At 41.0% G+C, this 19,895-nt stretch overlaps 1 protein-coding gene across 1 annotated transcript in view; it reads right to left on the minus strand.

The window, feature by feature from the left end:
• Positions 1 to 19,895, minus strand: part of LOC137326831 (interleukin-1 receptor accessory protein-like 1) — a 1,140,124-nt gene that overhangs the window by 687,481 nt on the left and 432,748 nt on the right. The window contains exon 2 of the mRNA XM_067992211.1: positions 11,720 to 11,999. Within this exon, the coding sequence (XP_067848312.1) occupies positions 11,720 to 11,999 (280 nt within the window). The remainder of the gene's footprint in view (positions 1 to 11,719; positions 12,000 to 19,895) is intronic.

Genomic DNA, 19,895 nt, shown 5'->3' on the forward strand with positions numbered 1-19,895 from the left:
GAGTAGTAAGCCTGAGGATTGGGAGAATTTTAGAAACCAGCAAAGGATGACCATAGAATTGATAAAGAGGGAGAAAATAGAAAATGAGGGTAAATTAGCAAGAAATATGAAAACAAATTGGAAGAGCTTCTACAAGTATGCAATAAGGAAGAGAGTAGTGAAGGTAAATATGGGTCCCTTAGAGGCTGAGACAGGAAAATTATAATGGGGAATAAGGAAATGGCAGAGACGTTAAACAAATATTTTATATCTGTCTTCACAGTAGAAGACATGAAAAACATACCAGAAATAATGGGGAACCAAGGATCTAATGAGAGTGAGGAACTTAAAAGTAATTAATATTAGTAAAGAAAAAGTGGAGAAATTAATGGGACTAAAAGCCGACAAATCCTTTGGACCTGATGGCCTAAACTAAAGACTTTAAGTCTTTAGCTTATTTCCAGTTAAGTTTAGTTAATCTAAACAGGTGCAGGAAGTGTCGTCAGCTGGAGGAGCTCGAGCTCCGGGTTTCGGAGCTTGAGCAACAGCTAGCATCACTGCAGTGCATCCGTGAGGTTGAGAGCTACGTGGATAGCATATTTCAGGAGGTGGTCACCCTGCAGCTTAAGAGAGTGCAGGCAGAGAGGGATTGGGTGACCGCCAGACAGACAAGGAGGACCAGGCAGTACTGCAGGAGTCCCCAGAGGGCATCTCACTCTCCAACCAGTATTCAGTTCTGAATACTGGTGAGGGAGAGCGTTCCTCTGTGGAGTGCAGCCAGAGCCAAAACCATGGGTGGCCCAGCTGTACGGGAGGGAGGAGAAAGGTCAGGAGAGCAATATTGATAGGGGATTCCATAGTTAGGGGAGCAGACAGGCGTTTCTGCGTCCACAGACGTGATTCTAGGATTCTATGTTGTCTCCCTGGCACCAGGGCCAAGGATGTCACTGAACGGCTGCAGAATATTCTAGTGGGGGGGGGGGGAGCAGGGTGAACAGCCAGAGGTCGTGGTCCATATCGTTACCAACGAAATAGGCAGAAAGAGGGATGAAGACCAGCAGGCAGAGTTTAAGGAGTTAGGAAAGAGATTTACAAGCAGGACCTCAAAGGTAGTAATCTCCGGATTACTCCCAGTGCCACATACTAGTGAGTATAGAAATAGGATAGAGCAGATGAATGTGTGGCTGGAGAGATGGTACAGGAGGGAGGGCTATAGATTTCTGGGACATTGGGACTGGTTCTGGGGGAGGTGGGTCCTGTACAAGCCAGACGGGTTGCACCTCAACAGGGCCAGGACCAATATCCTTGCGGAGATGTTTGCCAGTGCTGTTGGGGAGGGTTTAAGCTAACTTGGCAGGGGGAATGGAAACATAAGAGGAGATTCAGAATGGGAGTGTTACAAAGCTGGAAGTGGAAGGCAGAAAAGTAGTAAGTGAAATCGGAAGGCAGCGGAAACAAAGGCCAGCAGCAAATAAGGTCAAAATAGGAAAAAATGTTAAAAAGGCAAAATTAAAGGCACTTTATCTGAATGCACGCAGCATTCGCAACAAGGTAGATGAATTGATGGCACAAATAGAAGTAAATGGGTATGATCCAATTGCCATTACGGAGACGTGGCTGCAGGGTGACCAAGGCTGGGAACTGAATATTTAAGAATATTCGACATTTAGGAAGGACAGGCAAAAAGGAAAAGGAGGTGGGGTAGCGCTGTTAATAAAGGATGAGATCAATACAATAGTGAGAAAGGATCTTGGCTCAGAAGATCAAGATGTAGAATCAGTTTGGGTGGAGCTAAGAAATAGCAACGGGCAGAAAACATTGGTGGGAGTTGTTTATAGGCCACCAAGCAGCAGTGTAATGTAGGGCACGGTATAAAGAAGGAAATTAGAAGTGCTTGTAACAAGAGTAATAGAGTAATCATGGGGGACTTTAATCTACATATAGATTGGGCAAACCAAATTAGCACTAATGCTGTGGAGGACGAATTCCTCTAATGTATACGAGATGGTTTCCTAGATCAGTATGTTGAGCAACCAACTAGAGAACAGTCTATTTTAGATCTAGTATTATGCAATGAGAAAGGGTTAAGTAATAATCTTGTTGTGAAGGAGCCCTTAGGGAAGAGTGACCACAATATGATAGAATTCTTCATTAAGTTTGAAAGTGATGTGGTTCAATCCGAAACTAAGAACATAAGAAACAGGAGCAGGAATAGGCCATCCGGCCCCTCGAGATCATGGCTGATCTTCTACCTCAACACCATTTTCCTGCACCATCCCCATATCCCCTTTAATATCTAGAAATCTATCGATCTCTGTTTTGAATGTACTCAATGACTGAGCTTCCACAGCCCTCTGGGGTAGAGAATTCCAAAGATTCACCACCCTCTGAATGAAGAAATTTCTCCTCATCTCAGTCCTAAATGGCCTACCCTATATTCCGAGACTGTGACCCCTGGTTCTAGACTCCCCAGCCAGGGGAAACATCTTCCTTGCATCTACCCTGTCAAGCCCTGTAAGAATTTTGTAAGTTTCAATGAGATCACCTCTCATTCTTCTAAACTCGAGATAATACAGGCCTAGTCTACTCAATCTCTCCTCTTACAAAAATTCCACCATCCCAGGAATCAGTCTGGTGAACCTTTGTTCAACTCCCTCTATGGCAAGTATATTCTTTCTTAGGTAAGGAGACCAAAATTGTACCTGCCATGTTCTTGCCCACTCACTTAGTCTGTCTATATCCCCTTGAAGCCTCTTTGCATCCTCCTCACAACTCTCATTCCCACCTAGTTTTGAGTCATCAGCAAACTTGGAAATATTACATTTGGTCCCCTCATCCAAATCATTGATATAGATTGTGAATAGCTGGGGCCCAAGCACCGATCCCTGCGGTACCCCACTAGTCACAGTCTGTCAACCTGAAAAAGACCTGTTTATTCCTACTCTCTGTTTTCTATCTGTTAACCAATTCTCAATCAATGCCAGTATATTACCCCCAATTCCATGTGCTCTAACATTGTTCACCAACCTCCTGTGTGGGACCTTATCAAAAGCCTTCTGAAAATCCAAATACACCACATTCGCTGGTACCCCCTTATCTATTCTACTAGTTATATCTTCAAAGAACTCCAATAGGTTTGCCAAACATGATTTCCATTTCATAAATCCATGTTGACTCTGCCAAATCCTATTATTATTTTCGAAGTGTCCTGTTATCACATCCTTTATAATAGATTCTAGCATTTTCCCTACTATTGATATCAGGCTAACAGGTCTGTAGTTCTCGGTTTTCTCTCTCCCTCCTTTCTTAAATAGTGGGGTTACATTTGCTCCCCTCTAATCTGCAGGAACATATTTGTTGCAAATTATGTATTAATTCTTTAATTGCTAGCCATTGCCTGTCTACCGTCATACCTTTTAAGGTAGTTCCCCAATCAACCGCCGCCAACTTGCGCTCATACCTTCGTAGTTTCCTTCTTTTAGATTTAAGACCCTAGTAAAAGCTTCTATAGGTATGTAAAAAGGAAAAGACTGGCAAAGGCAAATTTGGGTCCCTTACAGACAGAGGCGGGAGAATTTATAATGGGGAATAAGGAAATGGCAGAGAAATTAAACAAGTACTTTGTGTCTGACTTCACGGAAAAAGACACAAAAAACCTCCCAAAAATACGAGAGAACCAAGGGTCTGGCGAGAATGAAGAACTGAAAGAATTTTTTAAAATTCGTTCATGGGATGCGGGCGTTGCTGGCAAGGCCAGCATTTATTGCCCAGCCCTAATTGCCCTCGAGAAGGTGGTGGTGAGCCCCTTTTTGAACAGCTGCAGTCCGTCTGGTGAAGGTTCTCCCACAGTGCTATTAGATAGAGAGTTCCAGGATTTTGACCCAGCGACAATGAAGGAACGGCGATATATTTCCAAGTTGGGATGTTGTGTGACTTGGAGGGGAACGTGCAGGTGGTGTTGTTCCCATGTGCCTGCTGCCCTTGTCCTTCTAGGTGGTAGAGGTCATGGGTTTGGGAGGTGCTGTCGAAGAAGCCTTGGCGAGTTGCTGCAGTGCATCCTGTGGATGGTACACACGGCAGCCACGGTGCGCCAGTGGTGAAGGGAGTGACTGTTTAGGGTGGTGGATGGGGTGCCAATGAAGCGGGTTGCTTTGTCCTGGTTGGTGTCGAGCTTCTTGAGTGTTGTTGGAGCTGCACTCATCCAGGCAAGTGGAGAGTATTCCATCACACTCCTTACTTGTGCCTTGTAGATGGTGGAAAGGCTTTGGGGAGTAAGGAGGTGACTCACTCGCTGCAGAATACCCAGCCTCTGACCTGCTCTTGTAGCCACAGTATTTATGTGGCTGGTCCAGTTAAGTTTCTGGTCAATGGTGACCCCAGGATGTTGATGGTGGGGAATCCGGTGATGGTAATGCCGTTGAATGGCAAGGGGAGATGGTTAGACTTTCTCTTGTTGGAGATGGTCATTGCCTGGCACTTGTGTGGCACGAATGTTACTTGTCACTTATCAGCCCAAGCCTGGATGTTGTCCAGGTCTTGCTGCATGCGGGCACGGACTGCTTCATTATCTGAGGGCTAATTAGTATTTGTAAAAAAATAAGACTAGGGAAATTAATGGGACTGAAAGTCAATAAATCCCAAGGACCTGAAGATCTACATCCCAGGGTTTTGAAAGACGTGGCAATAGAGATAGTGGATGCATTGGTTGTCATCTTCCAAAATTCTATAGATTCTGGAATGGTTCCTGCAGATTGGAGGGTTGCAAACGTAACCCCACTATTTAAGAAAGAGGGAGAGAGAAAACAAGGAACTACAGACCTGTTAGCCTGACATCAGTATTATAAAGGATGTGATAACAGGACATTTAGAAAATAAAAATAGGATTTGGCAAAATCAACATGGATTTATGAAAGGGAAATCATGTTTGGCAAACCTAATGGAGCTCTTTGAGGATGTAACTAGTAGAATAGATATGGGGGAACCAGTGGATGTGGTGTATTTGGATTTTCAGAAGGCTTTTGATAAGGTCCCACACACGAAGTTGGTGAACAAAGTTCGAGCACATGGAATTGGGGGTAATATACTCACATGGATTGAGAATTGGTTAACGGATAGAAAACAGAGAGTAGGAATAAACAGGTCCTTTTCAGGTTGACAGACTGTGACCAGTGGGGTACCACAGGGATCGGTGCTTGGGCCCCGGCTATTCACAATTTATATCAATGATTTAGATGAGGGGACCAAATGTAATATTTCCAAGTTTGCTGATGACACAAAACTTGGTGGGAATGTGAGTTGTGAGGAGGATGCAAAGAGGCTTCAAGGGGATATAAACAGGCCACGTGAGTGGGCAAGAACATGGCAGATATAATATATTGTGGAAAAATGTGAAGTTATCCACTTTGCTAGGAAAAACAGAAATGCAGAGTATTTTTTAAATGATGAGAGATTAGAAAATGTTAATATTCAAAGGGACCTGGGTGTCCTTGTACATGAGTCACTGAAAGCTAACATGCAGGTGCAGCAAGCAATTAGGAAGACAAATGGTATGTTGGCCTTTATTAAAAGAGGATTTGAGTACAGGAGTAAAGATCTCTTACTGTAATTATATAGGGCCTTGGTGAGACCGCACCTGGAGTATTGTGTACAATTTTGGTCTCCTTACCTAAGAAAAGATATACTTGCCATAGAGGGAGTGCAACAAAGAGTTCACCAGACTGATTCCTGGGATGGCGGGATTGTCGTATGAGGAGAGATTGAGTAGATTAGGGCTTTATTCTCTAGAGTTTAGAAGAATGAGAGGTGATCTCATTGAAACATACAAAATTCTTACAAGGCTCGACGGGCTAGATGCAGGGAGGGTGTTTCCCCTGGCTGCGGAGGCTAGAACCAGGGGTCACAGTCTCAGAATAAGGGATAGGCCATTTAGGACTGAGATGAGGAGAAATTTCTTCATTCAGATGGTGGTGAATCTTTGGAATTCTCTCAGAGGGCTGTGGAGGCTCAGTCATTGAGTACATTCAAAACAGAGATCGATGGATTTCTAGATATTAAAGGCATCAAGGGATATGGGGCTAGTGCAGGAAAATGGCGTTGAGGCAGAAGATCAGCCATGATCTTGTTGAATGGCAGAGCAGTCTCAAGGGGCCAGGTGGTCTACTCCTGCTCCTATTTCTTATGTTCTTATGTACATCCTAGGGTTCTAAAAGAAGTGGCTGCAGAGACAGTGGATGCATTGGTTTTGATCTTCCAGAATTCCTTAGATTCTAGAACGGTCCCAGCAGATTGAAAGGTAGCAAATGTAACACCGTTATTCAAGAAAGGAGGGAGAGAGAAAACAGTGAACTACAGGTCAGTTATCCTGACGTCAGTACTCGGGAAAGTGCTGGAATCCATTATTAAGGACGTGGTAACAGGACATTTAAAAAATGATACGATATCAACATGATTTTATGAAAGGGTAATTGTGTTTGACAAATCTATTAGAGTTTTTTGAGGATGTAACTAGCAGGGTAGATAAAGGGGAACCAGTGGATTTAGCATATTTGGATTTTCAAAAGGCATTCGATAAGGTGCAACACAAGAGGTTGTTACATAAGATAATGGCTCATGGGGTTGGGGGTAATATATTAGCATGGATTGAGGATTGGTTAACGGACAGAAAACAGAGAGTAGGAATGAACGGGTCATTTACAGGTTGGCAGGCTGTAACTAGTGGGGTGCCACAAGGATTAGTGCTTGGGCCTCAACTACTAACAATCATGGAATATAATGTGGGGAAATGTGAGGTTATTCACTTTGGTAGGAAGAATAGAAAAACAGAATATTTTTTAAATGATGAGAAACTATTAAATGTTGATGTTCAGAAGGATTTGGGTGTCCTTGTGCATGAAACACAGAAAGTTAACATGCAGATACAGCAAGCAATTAGGAAGGCAAATGGTATGTTGGCTTTTATTGCAAGGGCGTTGGAGTACAAGAGTAAGGAAGTCTTGTTGCAATTGAGCAGGGCTTTGGTGAGACCACATCTGGAGTACAGTGTATAGTTTTGGTCTCCTTACCCAAGGAAGGATATACTTGCCTTAGAGATGGTGCAACGAAGGTTCACTAGATTGATTCCTGGGGTGAGAGGGTTGTCCTATGGGGAGAGATTGAGTAGAATGGGCCTAAACCCTCTGGAGTTTAGAACAATGAGAGGTGATCTCATTGAAACATAAAAGATTCTGAGAGGGCTTGACAGGGTAGATGCTGAAAGGATGTTTCCCCTGGCTGGAGAGTCTAGCATTAGGGGGCATAGTCTCAGGATAAGGGGTCAGCCATTTAGGTCTGAGATGAAGAGGAATTTCTTCACTCCGAAGGTTGTGAATCTTTGGAATTCTCTGCCCCAGGGGCCTGTGGATGCTCAGCCGTTGAGCATATTCAAGACTGAGATCAATAGATTTTTGGAATCAAGGGAAATGGGGATCAGGCAGGAAAGTGGAGTTGAGGTCGAAGATCAGCCGTGATCTGATTGAATGGCGGAGCTGTCTCGAGGGGCCGTATAGCCTACTCCTGCTCCTATTTCTTATGTTCTTATGTTCTATTGGCTCGATGCCTGTCACTGTTTGAATGGTAGACGTTAACTTGTCTGCCATCCACATACACATACTTTGGTCTGTCTGTGTAGTCAAAGAGTAATTTATAATTTGTAGTTTAGGATATTTCTAACCTATGAAGGGAATTCAAGATTTAATGCGCTCAAATAAAAAAAAACTGCATTTGCTGCAGAAATCCTGCCTCCTACGAAGCTTGACTCTGTCTCTCGCTGAGGAAATAATCACTCTTTGTGCTACCTGAAGATGGGAAGCTGGGAAAGACAAAAAAAAATTGTCCTGCTGTCACACGAAACAAATTCTTTCCATGATGTCACGTGACTGGAGTCACAGCACCTGACATTTCCACGCCTGGCGTGCTGAATGCCTTGAGACGTGGCCTGATTGTCAGTTCATTTTGTCCTCCCCTCCACAATTATTGATTTCAGTGCGAGCCAAGGCTAAGTTTAAAAAAAATGTTTTTAGGTTGGTTATTATGGAAAGCAGTTTTGTAGAAATGTTTTCAAATTGTTGTGGGTTCATTGACCCCCAAAACACAATACCATTGATTTCTACAAAGACAAAACTAAAACCACAATCACACCCAAGTATAGATTTGCATTCCACAGAATTTCCCCTTCCAGTTTCAGTGCTGGCACTAAACAGAAATCAGACGCAGATGTTAAAAAGAAACACATAAATCCTAGAAATCTGAAATAAGAATAAAAAATGCTGGAAATGAACAGCAGGCCAATCTGCATCTGAAATAGAAAAGGGTCCCATTAACCAATCTTTTTTTCTTTTGGCTGTTGAAAGCCCTACTGTGCATTTCTGGCATTTCTTGCTTTTAATTACAATTGATGGCCCTTTACATAACCACCCATAAGTGGATCAAGTTTGATTTTCCAGAGTCAAAAGAGAATGCTTAAGCTCACGATGCCAAGCAACAGCCCTGTCTAATGAATAGCTGCTCTGTCTCTATGTTGCCTTCCACATTGCAGGAAAAATTTTAGCTATGTAACTTAGATCTGAAAAAAAGATGGATTCAGGAATCAAAAGCACCCTGACTCGTTCCTTTTGCATTGCCCTCATTGACTGAAAATGATACAGATTTTGATCATTTGATAATGGAAGTCCATTCATCTGAATACTGTCATTATTTTGCCACAACCTTTAGCAATTAAAATGGAATCAGCGGACTTTATTTGATGCGATAAACTAAACGGAAGTGCAAAGCAAAAGAACATGCAGACTTGTAGATAAACACAATTAAACAGAGCCATAAACTAATAGAGGAAATGCAAATACTGCAGGTAAATGCGCACTACTGTTTTAATTGTTTATGCCAGTAAGACAAAGATCTTGTTCCCTTTTGTAGGTCTTGGCCCCTCGCGGGATTATAAAATCAATATAGCAATCTTGTTTGAAGCGTCCATAAGGAAATTAAATGTTAGAAGTGGAATTGTCACCAGCTTGCACAGGCTATAGGTGGCACCTGTCTGAGATTGCTATTGAGGCATAATATTGAAACAATGCAGCTGTGTTTTATACCTGATGCACAGAATAGATCAATGCTGTCATTGAGTAAGGAATGGAGCAGCAGGTAATAGCGGTTATAAGATTTATATTAAAAGCGTCGAGACCTGGACAGAGTTCACTCAAACTGAAAAATCAATTCAGATGCTGAATCCATCAAGGCTGATAGAAGAGACAGCCACAAGGCCGTTCCCTTCTACTCACAAGTAATAGGATGAAGGTGTGGTGTTTATTAATTGGAAGAGAGGAGTTTATTAGTTTATTTTATGTATATCCATAAAAACATTATGATTTATTACTATTATGCTTGCTTTACCATTTAAATCAGTAATTCATTGCTTCATGCAAAAGACTTTGTTTTACAACTTTTTAAATGACATTTAGTTAAGAGGAGACAGTTATGTGCACAAAGGTAAAAAATGTGTAGCTGAGAAAGCACTAGAGAGCAATTACAGTTTCAAGTGTTTCTAAAGTACCATAATCAGCTAAATAATAAATGTCATCTTAGTTGATAATCAGGAGGTAAATGAAGAAGTACAAAATAACTGTTTAAAGTTACATCAACGAGAGGAATTTCATCACATTTGCATCTTTCACGAGAAGAAAAACAATGCAAAACATGAACGAAGCAATCTATTACTCTGTTTTGTGGCCAATCTTCTCCTGAGGGCTTTGAATCTTACTGAGATATGGCTCCACAGACAGCAGCAATCAAGCAATACCAACCATTCTTCATGTATGAACCCAGGCAGTCAGTATTGGCAGGTTATTTGACTGTGAAGGGCATCGCAGCCTAGTCGATCTTGCACTCACCCTTCATCCACACGCAAACACTTTGCAACGATAGTAGAAAAGAAAATTGTGCCTAGACTCCGCTAAACATGTAAACTCTTATATGTTTAGCAGATATTGCATGTTTTAAATAAAATTGGATGGTGTTTAAGGGTACAATGAATCTAATAAAGATTATTAATGAAGAAAATTACATATTGTAACTAATTGCTGCAACAGATGAAAATAGCTAGGGTTAAAGTCTTTTTCCAATTAGTTTGTGATTAAGTGCGTAGAATATCAAATACAGAGGGAGTCTCCTAGTTGTTACTCAGTTGGTTCAGGATTAAGGCTCTTTACTCATGGACATCACTAGCATCACAACTGCCATTACTGTATGGTAGGTTCTATCTATGCATATATGGTTAACATTACTAGTTATTCTAAGGACACATATTATTCTCTTATTCAGCTAACTCTACAGAAGTTAGATTTGAACAGAAGCCATAGCCCAAGGTATTGTCTGTCAAGTATAATAAGTACCCGTCTTTTCAAAATTTAGGGATATTTGTTGTCTAATTATCAGTGGTAATACAACAAAATACAATAAATCTACATATGTTTCCTTAGACAGGTACATTAAATGTTTATTCCAAGAAAGTCAATTATCCAATTTTATTTATTTTGTGATTTTAGTTTTTTTTAAATGATGTTATGTAGATTCAATGAAAATATCACAAAAAATATTAACCACAGTTTTCTGCTGGTAGTAACCAAGAATATTGGAACTACTAATGGTAACCTGATGTTTCATCTGCTAGTAATGATAATATTGCAATACCACTAGGCAATCAATTTTTCACTTGTTCAAGGTGCTGCCTGGTATTAAGTAATGGATAAACAGAATGTCCACCAACTAGATTTTTCACCTGGGCTGGCAGTACCATGATAGAAATGGCTTAATACCAGTTGAAGGCCTGTCTTATTGCAGTCAAATCACTTTATAGTTTACCAGACAATAGAAACCCACTGTCAGCAGGATGAGTCTTCGGCTTTGCAGTCCTGTGGTGTATTGGAAGGCAAACATGCCAGAGAATATTTACTGTTAATTGTAAGATAGCATTGATATCTCCCAGCAGGCTGTCCATCCACTACTACCAGAAACAAATGACCGGCACAATATGTAAAGTCTGCACAGTGTACATTTGAGCGTTTGAATTTCATTGCTATGGTAACAAGAGATAAATACCAAACATGAACCATTGTAGATTTTCAGGCAAAACGGTAACAGAAGCAAAACCACTGCAGTCTAGCTTGGGATAACCATTCCTGTGACTGGCAATTTAGCTGACTTATTCTTGGTCATAGCCACATAATGCCTCAGTGACCTTTCTTACGGCACTTTTTAAAGTTGGTCTCTGAAGACTAGCAGTATTTTCTCATAAATATATTAAAAATGTTATCAAAAACTGGAAGGACCTTGTAAGAATGCTATCATATAATAAAGCATTTATTGTTGTGATTCGTCAGCAATTCCATTATCATTGTGTTAGGATAATAAAAGGCAAACTAGATAGACCTTGGTCTTTTTTCATCTAGCAATTCATATGTTCCTAAAACACTATAGGATAGAAATTCCGATGATCAAAGTTTACACAAACACCTCACGTGCTCATAATACATTGTTATGTCTGTATTTTTAAGCAGGCTTTAACTATTTATTTTAATGGGTTAACATCTGCAGGACACTAGCACACAGGAAAGCAGTACAAGATTGTTAATCATTCATACATGAACTTTGTCAATTCGAATTTCTATACATATCTCTTTTAATATACTATTCAGTGAAGAATTTATCATACCTCAGTACACAGGAAAATAGTCCACCATCCTGCAGTTCTGTTGGACGAAACCAAATGGAGTCCTCTTCTTTGCTCATTCTAATTCCATCAAATGGTATCGGCTCTTCAAAGTCCCCATGACCGCTACTTTTGTACCACATCAAGCTGAGCCCTGAACTCTGAGCTAAGGTGTAGTTGGCCCTGATGTATCCATAAAATAATGCACATTTCACTCGCACTGGTTCCCCCATAAGGACTTGATACTTCTTGTAGTCCACAGACCAATCAGTACATCCATCAGCTGAAATAAAAAACAGAAGATAAATTAAAGATATGTTACAATTAACATAGTTCACACTTTTTTTAATCTTCAGATGTACTTTACTAAATATAAAGCTGTCTTGGGGATACTGGGTGGCCCTGCTGTTACCAATCCCAGTCCACAGTTTTAATCTAAGAGACAAAGGAAACTGCGAGCTCTTCTTCACTGCCTTATAACAGACCATCCTCTATAACTGGTAAACAGTTAAGAACTTTAATTTTACACATCATTTAAAAAAATATTCATTATAGTATGTTGCTGGCAAGGCTGGCATTTGGGGCCCATCCCTAGTTGCCCCGACTGTGTGGCTTGCTAGGCCACTTCACAGGGGAGGTAAGAGTCAACCACGTTGGTTGGGACTGGAGTCACATATAGACCAGACCGGGTAAGGACGGCAGGTTTCCATCCCTAAAGGACATTAGTGAACCAGTTGAGTTTTAAGCAGCTTCTAACAAATATTTTTTTCAGTTAATTAATTAAGGTGTCTTTCAGAACAGTAGAGAAAATATATAAAGCCTATTAATGTTTATAATCAAATTATTAAACTTTGGTATCATGATAAAACACTATTAGAAGCTTCAGATATTATAATTTATATATTTTTTAAAAACTGGTCTTTTTTAAGCTGCCTTGCCATATGCTCAAGATTTAAGGACTAGTACATTCCATAAGTAAGCTAGGGTCCCACTATACAGAATGATTCATAGCATGAATAGCTTTCTTGTCTAAAAATGATGTTTTGCAGTATCTGTTATATATGAACTAGATAAGTATGTCAGTAATTACTGGGCTGGAAATATTAGAGAATATGCCTGGGTCTTTAATGAGATTTAAATGTAAGGTTGCTGAGGCGCAGAAGGGTTTAGGGACATCGGAATTAGTTAAATAGTTTGAAAATAGCTGGGTGTCTCTGCCATGTAAAAATCTCCTTGAGGAATTTTGATTGGAAGGAGTAAGTGCTCCTTGCTGCTGTTGCTATGCTGTAGATATATCCTGACATTTTCAAATGCACAACATTAAAATCAGCCCATGAGCACAGTGTGATGCTAGTAAGTTTATGCTAGTTGTGTGTCATGTACAGCAATTAATAAAAGGGGCATTAAAATATTACTCCTGGGGATTTTATACGTATATAAAAATTAATGCAGACGATAATGACTCTGTTTCCCTGAACATTTCATCATTATGTCGAATCGCCATAGAAACTGCACGACATTATCTCTAAAGTGAATAGTAATGTGCAAATTTTCTTAGAACTACTCCATAAAAGGTAGAGGATAAACATTTTCGATAAAACTTTGCAGATTATAACATTTTGCAATATATATCATGCAATAAAATAGCAGAATGCACACACCACCAGATTAGTAATTGTTACTGGATGTTGTACTAATGAATGAATTACAGGAGCAAATAAATGCACAAGTATAAAAATAACATTAATTAAATCTGGTTGATTGCCTTCAACACTAAAATGTTACCTCAGTCCCTTTGTCCTGGCTGGTTGGACAAGTCTTACCGCACTAAAACTAGCTCAGTAATAGATCTAGCAGCTGCAGACAGAACAGCAATTCTTTGGGGTCGGGGGTGGGGGGTGGTGGGGGTGGAATCTGATTCTCACTAAGTGTCATTGGAAAAAACAATTTCTGGCAGATCAAATTAGTGTGTACAGGACAAAAATGTTTTCTCCTTTCCCCTCCTGAAGGCATTGACTCCTTGGTGGAGTACTTCCAGTCAGTCTTCCGATGAAATATTAAGCATTATTAGACTATTCAGCTACAGGGGGAGCACAGGAGAACCCATTCCAGCCCCAACCTGACATCTACCATATACATATTTTTAGCTGGGGGAGGGGTCACTTGACAGCGATCAATAACGGAAAGCTCGGCTGATTTTCTCACCGAACCAGGAGTACACCAAGACCAATTGTAACACCCATATCACTGCGCTGGCTGAGATCAACTAACTCAACCAGGAATTGAACATTGGATCTTCCTGGTCTGTATGTGGTTCAACGACTCACTTTTTTAACCAGCTGAGCCATTAGGGAACTTAGTCATTCTCGTAAAATGAGAATCAGTTTTTTAAAAAATTTATATCGCCAATATGCCTGTAAATCTAATCCAGATTTGGAAAGCAACCAGAGGCTTTTTCAACGTTACATATACACAGAACCATCCTTTCCCATTAATAATTAGCAGAAAGACACCATCATGCGGAAAGCCTTCAGATTTTCTATTTGTGCGAATGTGTACATGCTTGTGTGACATTTTCGTAGTGCAGTTTTTCTGTCAGAATGTGTTATTAACATTATTGGGTACACCTCAATTAAAACTGTCTATGACCCTAATTGTACTACCAGATTTTATTTTTAATTTTTTTTAGTGGCATATAAATGATTTTTTTTTTGGAAATGTCACACAAGAAGTCAACTAGAAAGTATAGTGTTTCATAATGTGCAGAGGTTTATTTAAGTATATTATCCTATCAACCACTATGTCTAAAAATAGTGATAAATTTAAGGAAATATTGCAGTGAAGTAGAAATTGGTTTAGGTCCATTTTCAGGCCTGAGACTCATCCGACATTGAGCTTTGAGCCTCATCTTAATACTTGCGGCGAGCTGTTGGCGTCTGTCAAGTCTCTAGAGGTAGCTCATTGATCTCCGGACTTCTAATTAGGGCTGGCTGCCATGCCAGCAGCGAGCCTTAGATAGTTCCTGGGGGGTGGGGGGGGGGGGGGTAGGGGAGTGAGCGAGTGAGCGTGGGCCGGTGTTCCTGTAGAGTTGGGAGGAGCACTCCTGCTCCTGCTGGCTCCACATTAAGTTAAGTTAAGTTATGTTACAAAAAAAGACATACCTTTTTGTTGGCATCCTCCAGCAGTCCCTTTAACTACCCACTGGTTAGGCTGCATAAGGAACCAAAAAACTGAGCGGAACAGACCTGGTGCCGACTCCACACAGCACTGATGAAATTCCGGGAGAGGTCCTGCAAAAGGTGTTAACCAATGCAAGGGGCCCAATACCTGTTTTAGGCGGCTGCCAAGGACGACTGAATATCGCCCGACTCAATATGGCTTCAGACATATTTCAAGTGCATCTGGGGCGTAGGGAACAGTACTGGGAAATTCATGCTTTTTGCCCTGTCCTGTGCCTGAAAAACAGGTGCAGTGCGGTCCACTTTCTCCCCCACTATTTTAAAATATTAATCAAGAGACAATTCAAAGAAGCAGGTGATACCAGATGTGGTGTACAAATCATATACTACAGCTCGTACATATGTGTACTACTTATACAATGCACTTTCTCCCCAGTGTTTTCTTGGTCAAGAAACTCAGTTTGAGAAGTCAACGGAAAGAAAAATTGGGCGGGATGTACAACGGGCGGCCGATCCACTAGCCGATCATTTTGCGCCCATGCTGAAGTTGAATTTCATCCCCACTGACTCTTCCTGAGGGAAGGTTCCATTTGCACCAGCATCTGTCAAGTACCTCACCAATCATAAACAGTAAGGTCCTGGAATTTGGAGTCCTGCAATCCACTTGCTGAATGTCAGAAATTGTGGGGTCAATTCTCATCAGCCATTGGTGCAGTGCACCTGGAAGGCTCAGAAGATTTGTGGCGGAGGGGCGGAGGAAATCTTTGTGAGGACACAGCTGCTGGATCTAAAGCTGGACCGCACTTAAAGCAGAGCCAGCAGGCAGGAAAGCAAAGAAATGGCTCCAAGAGGAACAAGTAACTGGAGAGCAACAAACTTCTCAGAGACTGATATCAATGTTCTTCTGACTGAAATAAGGCACAGGAGGGATGCAATATTAGGAGCCAATGGTAAGATACCTGCCAACACAGCAGCCAGGACCATCTGGAAGGAGATGAGACAGGCAGTGAGTGGCAAGGCCCGAACCCCCAGGACCCCTTTCCAGTGCAGGAAGAAGTTGAATGACATCACAAGGGCAGCAAAGGGAAGTATAATGGCAGTAAGCTGCCATTCATCTATATTTTAGACTTTACAGACTAAAAACCAATATTAATGCTAAAAGTGCAATAAAAAACTTAAGGGTATAATGCTGTGAACTAAATGAATTCTACTGCCTCCTTCACATGGAACATTTAAATTCCTGTAATACATGCATGCCCTTTGAAGAATCGTTTTTATGGCAACTCTATCAAAGAAGTGATATGAGCTCCACAATAGTTATCTAATAAACCGTCCTTAAAGTAACAAGCATTCTGTTCTCATGAAGCAAAAAAACTGCACTTAATTTGCTCGAACAACGAGCTACAGGAGGAAAAACAGCAGACATTGACCCATTAACCCAGCAGAAGGAGACAATTGAGATATTGGGATCCCACTTAGCTGAGACGACAGGGGAAGGAAACACGGAGGTCCTGCACTCACTGTCCGTTTGTGCATAACAAGTGCCAATGTTCAAAGACCAAAATAAGATTTCCGTGTTTTGGCCCTCGTACTTTCACTCACTTGAGCAGAACAGAACCAGTTTCGGGACCCTCACTAGATTCTTGGGAGAGCTAGCAGAAATTCACCCACACCGTCATTTGCCCTCTCACTCGCACCCACCAGCCCAGATAGAATGACTTGAGGGAATATAGATAATTCAGATGAGGAATGGACACTGGGTGCTGCACGATGCATAAGGAAGCCACTGAAAGAGGTAGTGGAAGTAGAGAAGGATGTTTCCGAGTGGAGGCTAAGGAAATTTGAGCCTCTGTCTGAACAGCAGTCAAACAATGATTTCAGTGATACTGCCGTGAAAGGAAGGATAGAAGCAGACCATTATACTCACATGAGACACTGGAAAGCCTCCCTGTAAAAGTGCAGTAACTGACAAGGCTGACGGCAGAGGACAATGCCATCTTTTACGGCAAGAGCAGAGAGGGGATCTCAACAATGCACAGCAGCCTGGGCTGCAACTGCAGGATTTTGTAACAGGAGTCCCTATAGTTTGGAAGGCGACTGGCATGTGAAAAGTTTGTCAGAAACTTGGCTTGTTGCACACTTGATTGGTGAGACAGCAGTTCCTAAAAGGCTGCAGCTTGCCATTAAACAGCAAGATAAGGTGGTGGCAGAAAAGGGTACCAGTTGTTCACAGTGGCACCGCAGAGACATGGGCAACACTGCTCCCTTTAATGCTGGAGAGCTGGAAGTCCTGCTGAAGAAGGCGCACTAAAGAAGGGTGGCTTTAACTCATCAGAAGACCACCCTCCAGTAAAAGTACAGGTGCAATCTGCATGGTTGGAAGTCACCATGTGAATCAATGCTGTCATCTCGGTCTCTTCTTCCTGGCTGCAAATGAGGAAGAAGTTTGTAGGCAAGATCTTATTAATCTTTCTTTTACATCTTAGGAGTTCTAGTCAGGCCAATGCCATGGGCTCCAATTCTGTTTGGAAGAGTTTTAACAACAGCAACAGTTATGGGAGTGCATTATTTGAAATTTCATCCAGTCACTCACTATCTACCATAATATAATTCCCCCCTAATTTTATTAATTTGATTTGCTACTAATATTTCTATTAATTGATTGCTGCTACAATATTTTCACATAGACCCAAAGCAGTGTGGCCATTTCCTATTCTGTTTAGGAGTCTTCTATATTTTCTTTAATTGGAATTTAGTGCTGATTCACGTAAGAGGCCCTTTTGTTTCCTCAAAATACCTCAAATCATATCTATAATTGAAATGGCAAATTTGCTGCTCTTCAGCACTATGCCCTTGATTTGAGTGAATGTATGGTTTCTTAAACGGACACTCTCTTCATAAAAAAGTATTTTGCATACTTTTTTCATTTGTAAGCATGCATACAATGGAGGCCATTTTCAACTTCGGCGGGGGCAAAAACAGGCAGCAGCAAATCAGCCACCGATTATACATCCCGCCAGATCTTCTTTTCCATTGACTCAAATAAAAGGAAAATGGGGCAGGGTGTATAACAAGTGGCTGATCCGGTACTGCGAGCTTTCTGTCCTTGCCAAAGTTGCAAATTACCCTTGATGTAAATGATGTTGAATGGAAGCTGAGCTGAAGTCACTAACCAAGAGCTAACCTGAAATTCTTTGTCCAGTATTTCAATCATGATGTTAATTTGTTTATTTTGAAAGGATTAATGTCACTGTTAAAATAGCAGACAGAAGAATTCGAACATTTAATAATACAACAATAACTTGCATTTATATAGCGCCTTTAATGTAGTAAAACATATCAAAACGCTTCACAGGAGCATTATCAAACAAAATTTGACACCAAGCCACACAAGGAGATATTATGACAGGTGGTCAAAGAGGTAGGTTTTAAGGAGCATCTTAAAGGAAGTGAGAGAGGTAGAGAGGCACAGAGGTGTAGGGAGGGAATTCTAGTGCTTTAGGCTTAGGCAGCTGAAGGCACGGCCGCCAATGGTGGAGTGATGGAAATTGGGGATGCACAAGAGGCCAGAATTGGAGGAGCGCAGAGATCTCGGAGGGTTTTAGGGCTAGAGGAGGTTACAGAGCTAGGGAGGGGCGAGGCCATGGAAGGTTTTGAAGACAAGGATGAGAATTTAAAAATCGAGGCATTGCCAGACCACATAATACGTTTATTACTAATGTATACAGCTCAGCATAATTCAACCCAATCATTCTGTCAGTTCAGCTTGATTGACATGAACATGTTGTCTAACTCTTCAGACAAGCTTTATTAAATTTGATAACTGATTTCATACTTAATATTAGCAGTATAAGGCACATTTACACAACAACTACAGTGTCAGTGCAAAACAATTTTTCTTTGCACCAACAGTAAGAGTGAGGTCAGGCCCAAGCAGACTCAGTAAAGTGCAGTAAACTCCTACCGATATAGAACCACGTGCTATTTTGCTCCGGAGTCAGGTTGGCTTCTGAATCTGGATTTATACTAAAACTTTAGCGTTGGTGTGAAGCTAGAAACCAGAGATACGTGCGTGAAGCAGCATTAAACAACGTCCTTTTACTTTCACCGGCTGTATCATATGTTCCTGGAGATTTGGTTTCCTCTAAAATGTGGAACATCTCTGTGCACGTGCATGCACCCAGGTCACGGACGTGTATAGTGACTCCCCAAGTTTCAGGTGAAACCGAAGCATTCAGTACATGTGGCTTCTTTCATTTGGATGCAAACACATTCAGCCTAGTTACCAGCCTGAGGAGGATTGGACAGAAGTCGGTAATCTGACTAGGTTTTCCATAGTTTATTCATTTTGTGTCAGCTCCAGCTGCGTATAAGGAGACAGTCATTTTTCTTCAATTCTATGATGAATTTCATTAAAGGATTGGATATTCTCATACAGGAATACTGATAAAAACAGTACGCATGACCTATAAAAAATAGCCTATGGAATAAAACTGGTATATGTAATATATTTTATTAGAACAATTACATCCTTGAGTCTGTTCTTTAGTTTTTCATTATTGTACCATTAAGAGTTGATCAGACATTACTTTTTCAGTAAATGGGAAAATATATGAATTATTCAATGGATGTGAAATTCCCAGATTAATGCACCTGAGTGGCTCAAGTTCACAATTTCTATTTTAATATTCTGCTAGTTACTACGACTTAAAATGGCATAATATAGAGATCTAAAAGAAAATCGCCCTGTCGTTTCCTACAGTGGTATTAAAGCATAAGGAATATTGTAGTACATCACTGTCCTATAATGAGTTTGTTCTGCGGGATAAACAGGTTCCCTGCAGGCTGTGCCTGCTGATAGTGTCCATTGAACCAGATACTTAACACTTCTGAGTTTGTTCTTATTGTATTTGTTGCTGATTGTGTGCATCAACTTTGGGACAAGTCAGTTAGGGAAGTAGAAAATTGAATAATAGGTTCTTGAGCCCATCAGCTGTGAC

The sequence above is a fragment of the Heptranchias perlo genome, chromosome 11, assembly GCF_035084215.1.
Source record: "Heptranchias perlo isolate sHepPer1 chromosome 11, sHepPer1.hap1, whole genome shotgun sequence".
NCBI classification, from domain to species: domain Eukaryota; kingdom Metazoa; phylum Chordata; class Chondrichthyes; order Hexanchiformes; family Hexanchidae; genus Heptranchias; species Heptranchias perlo.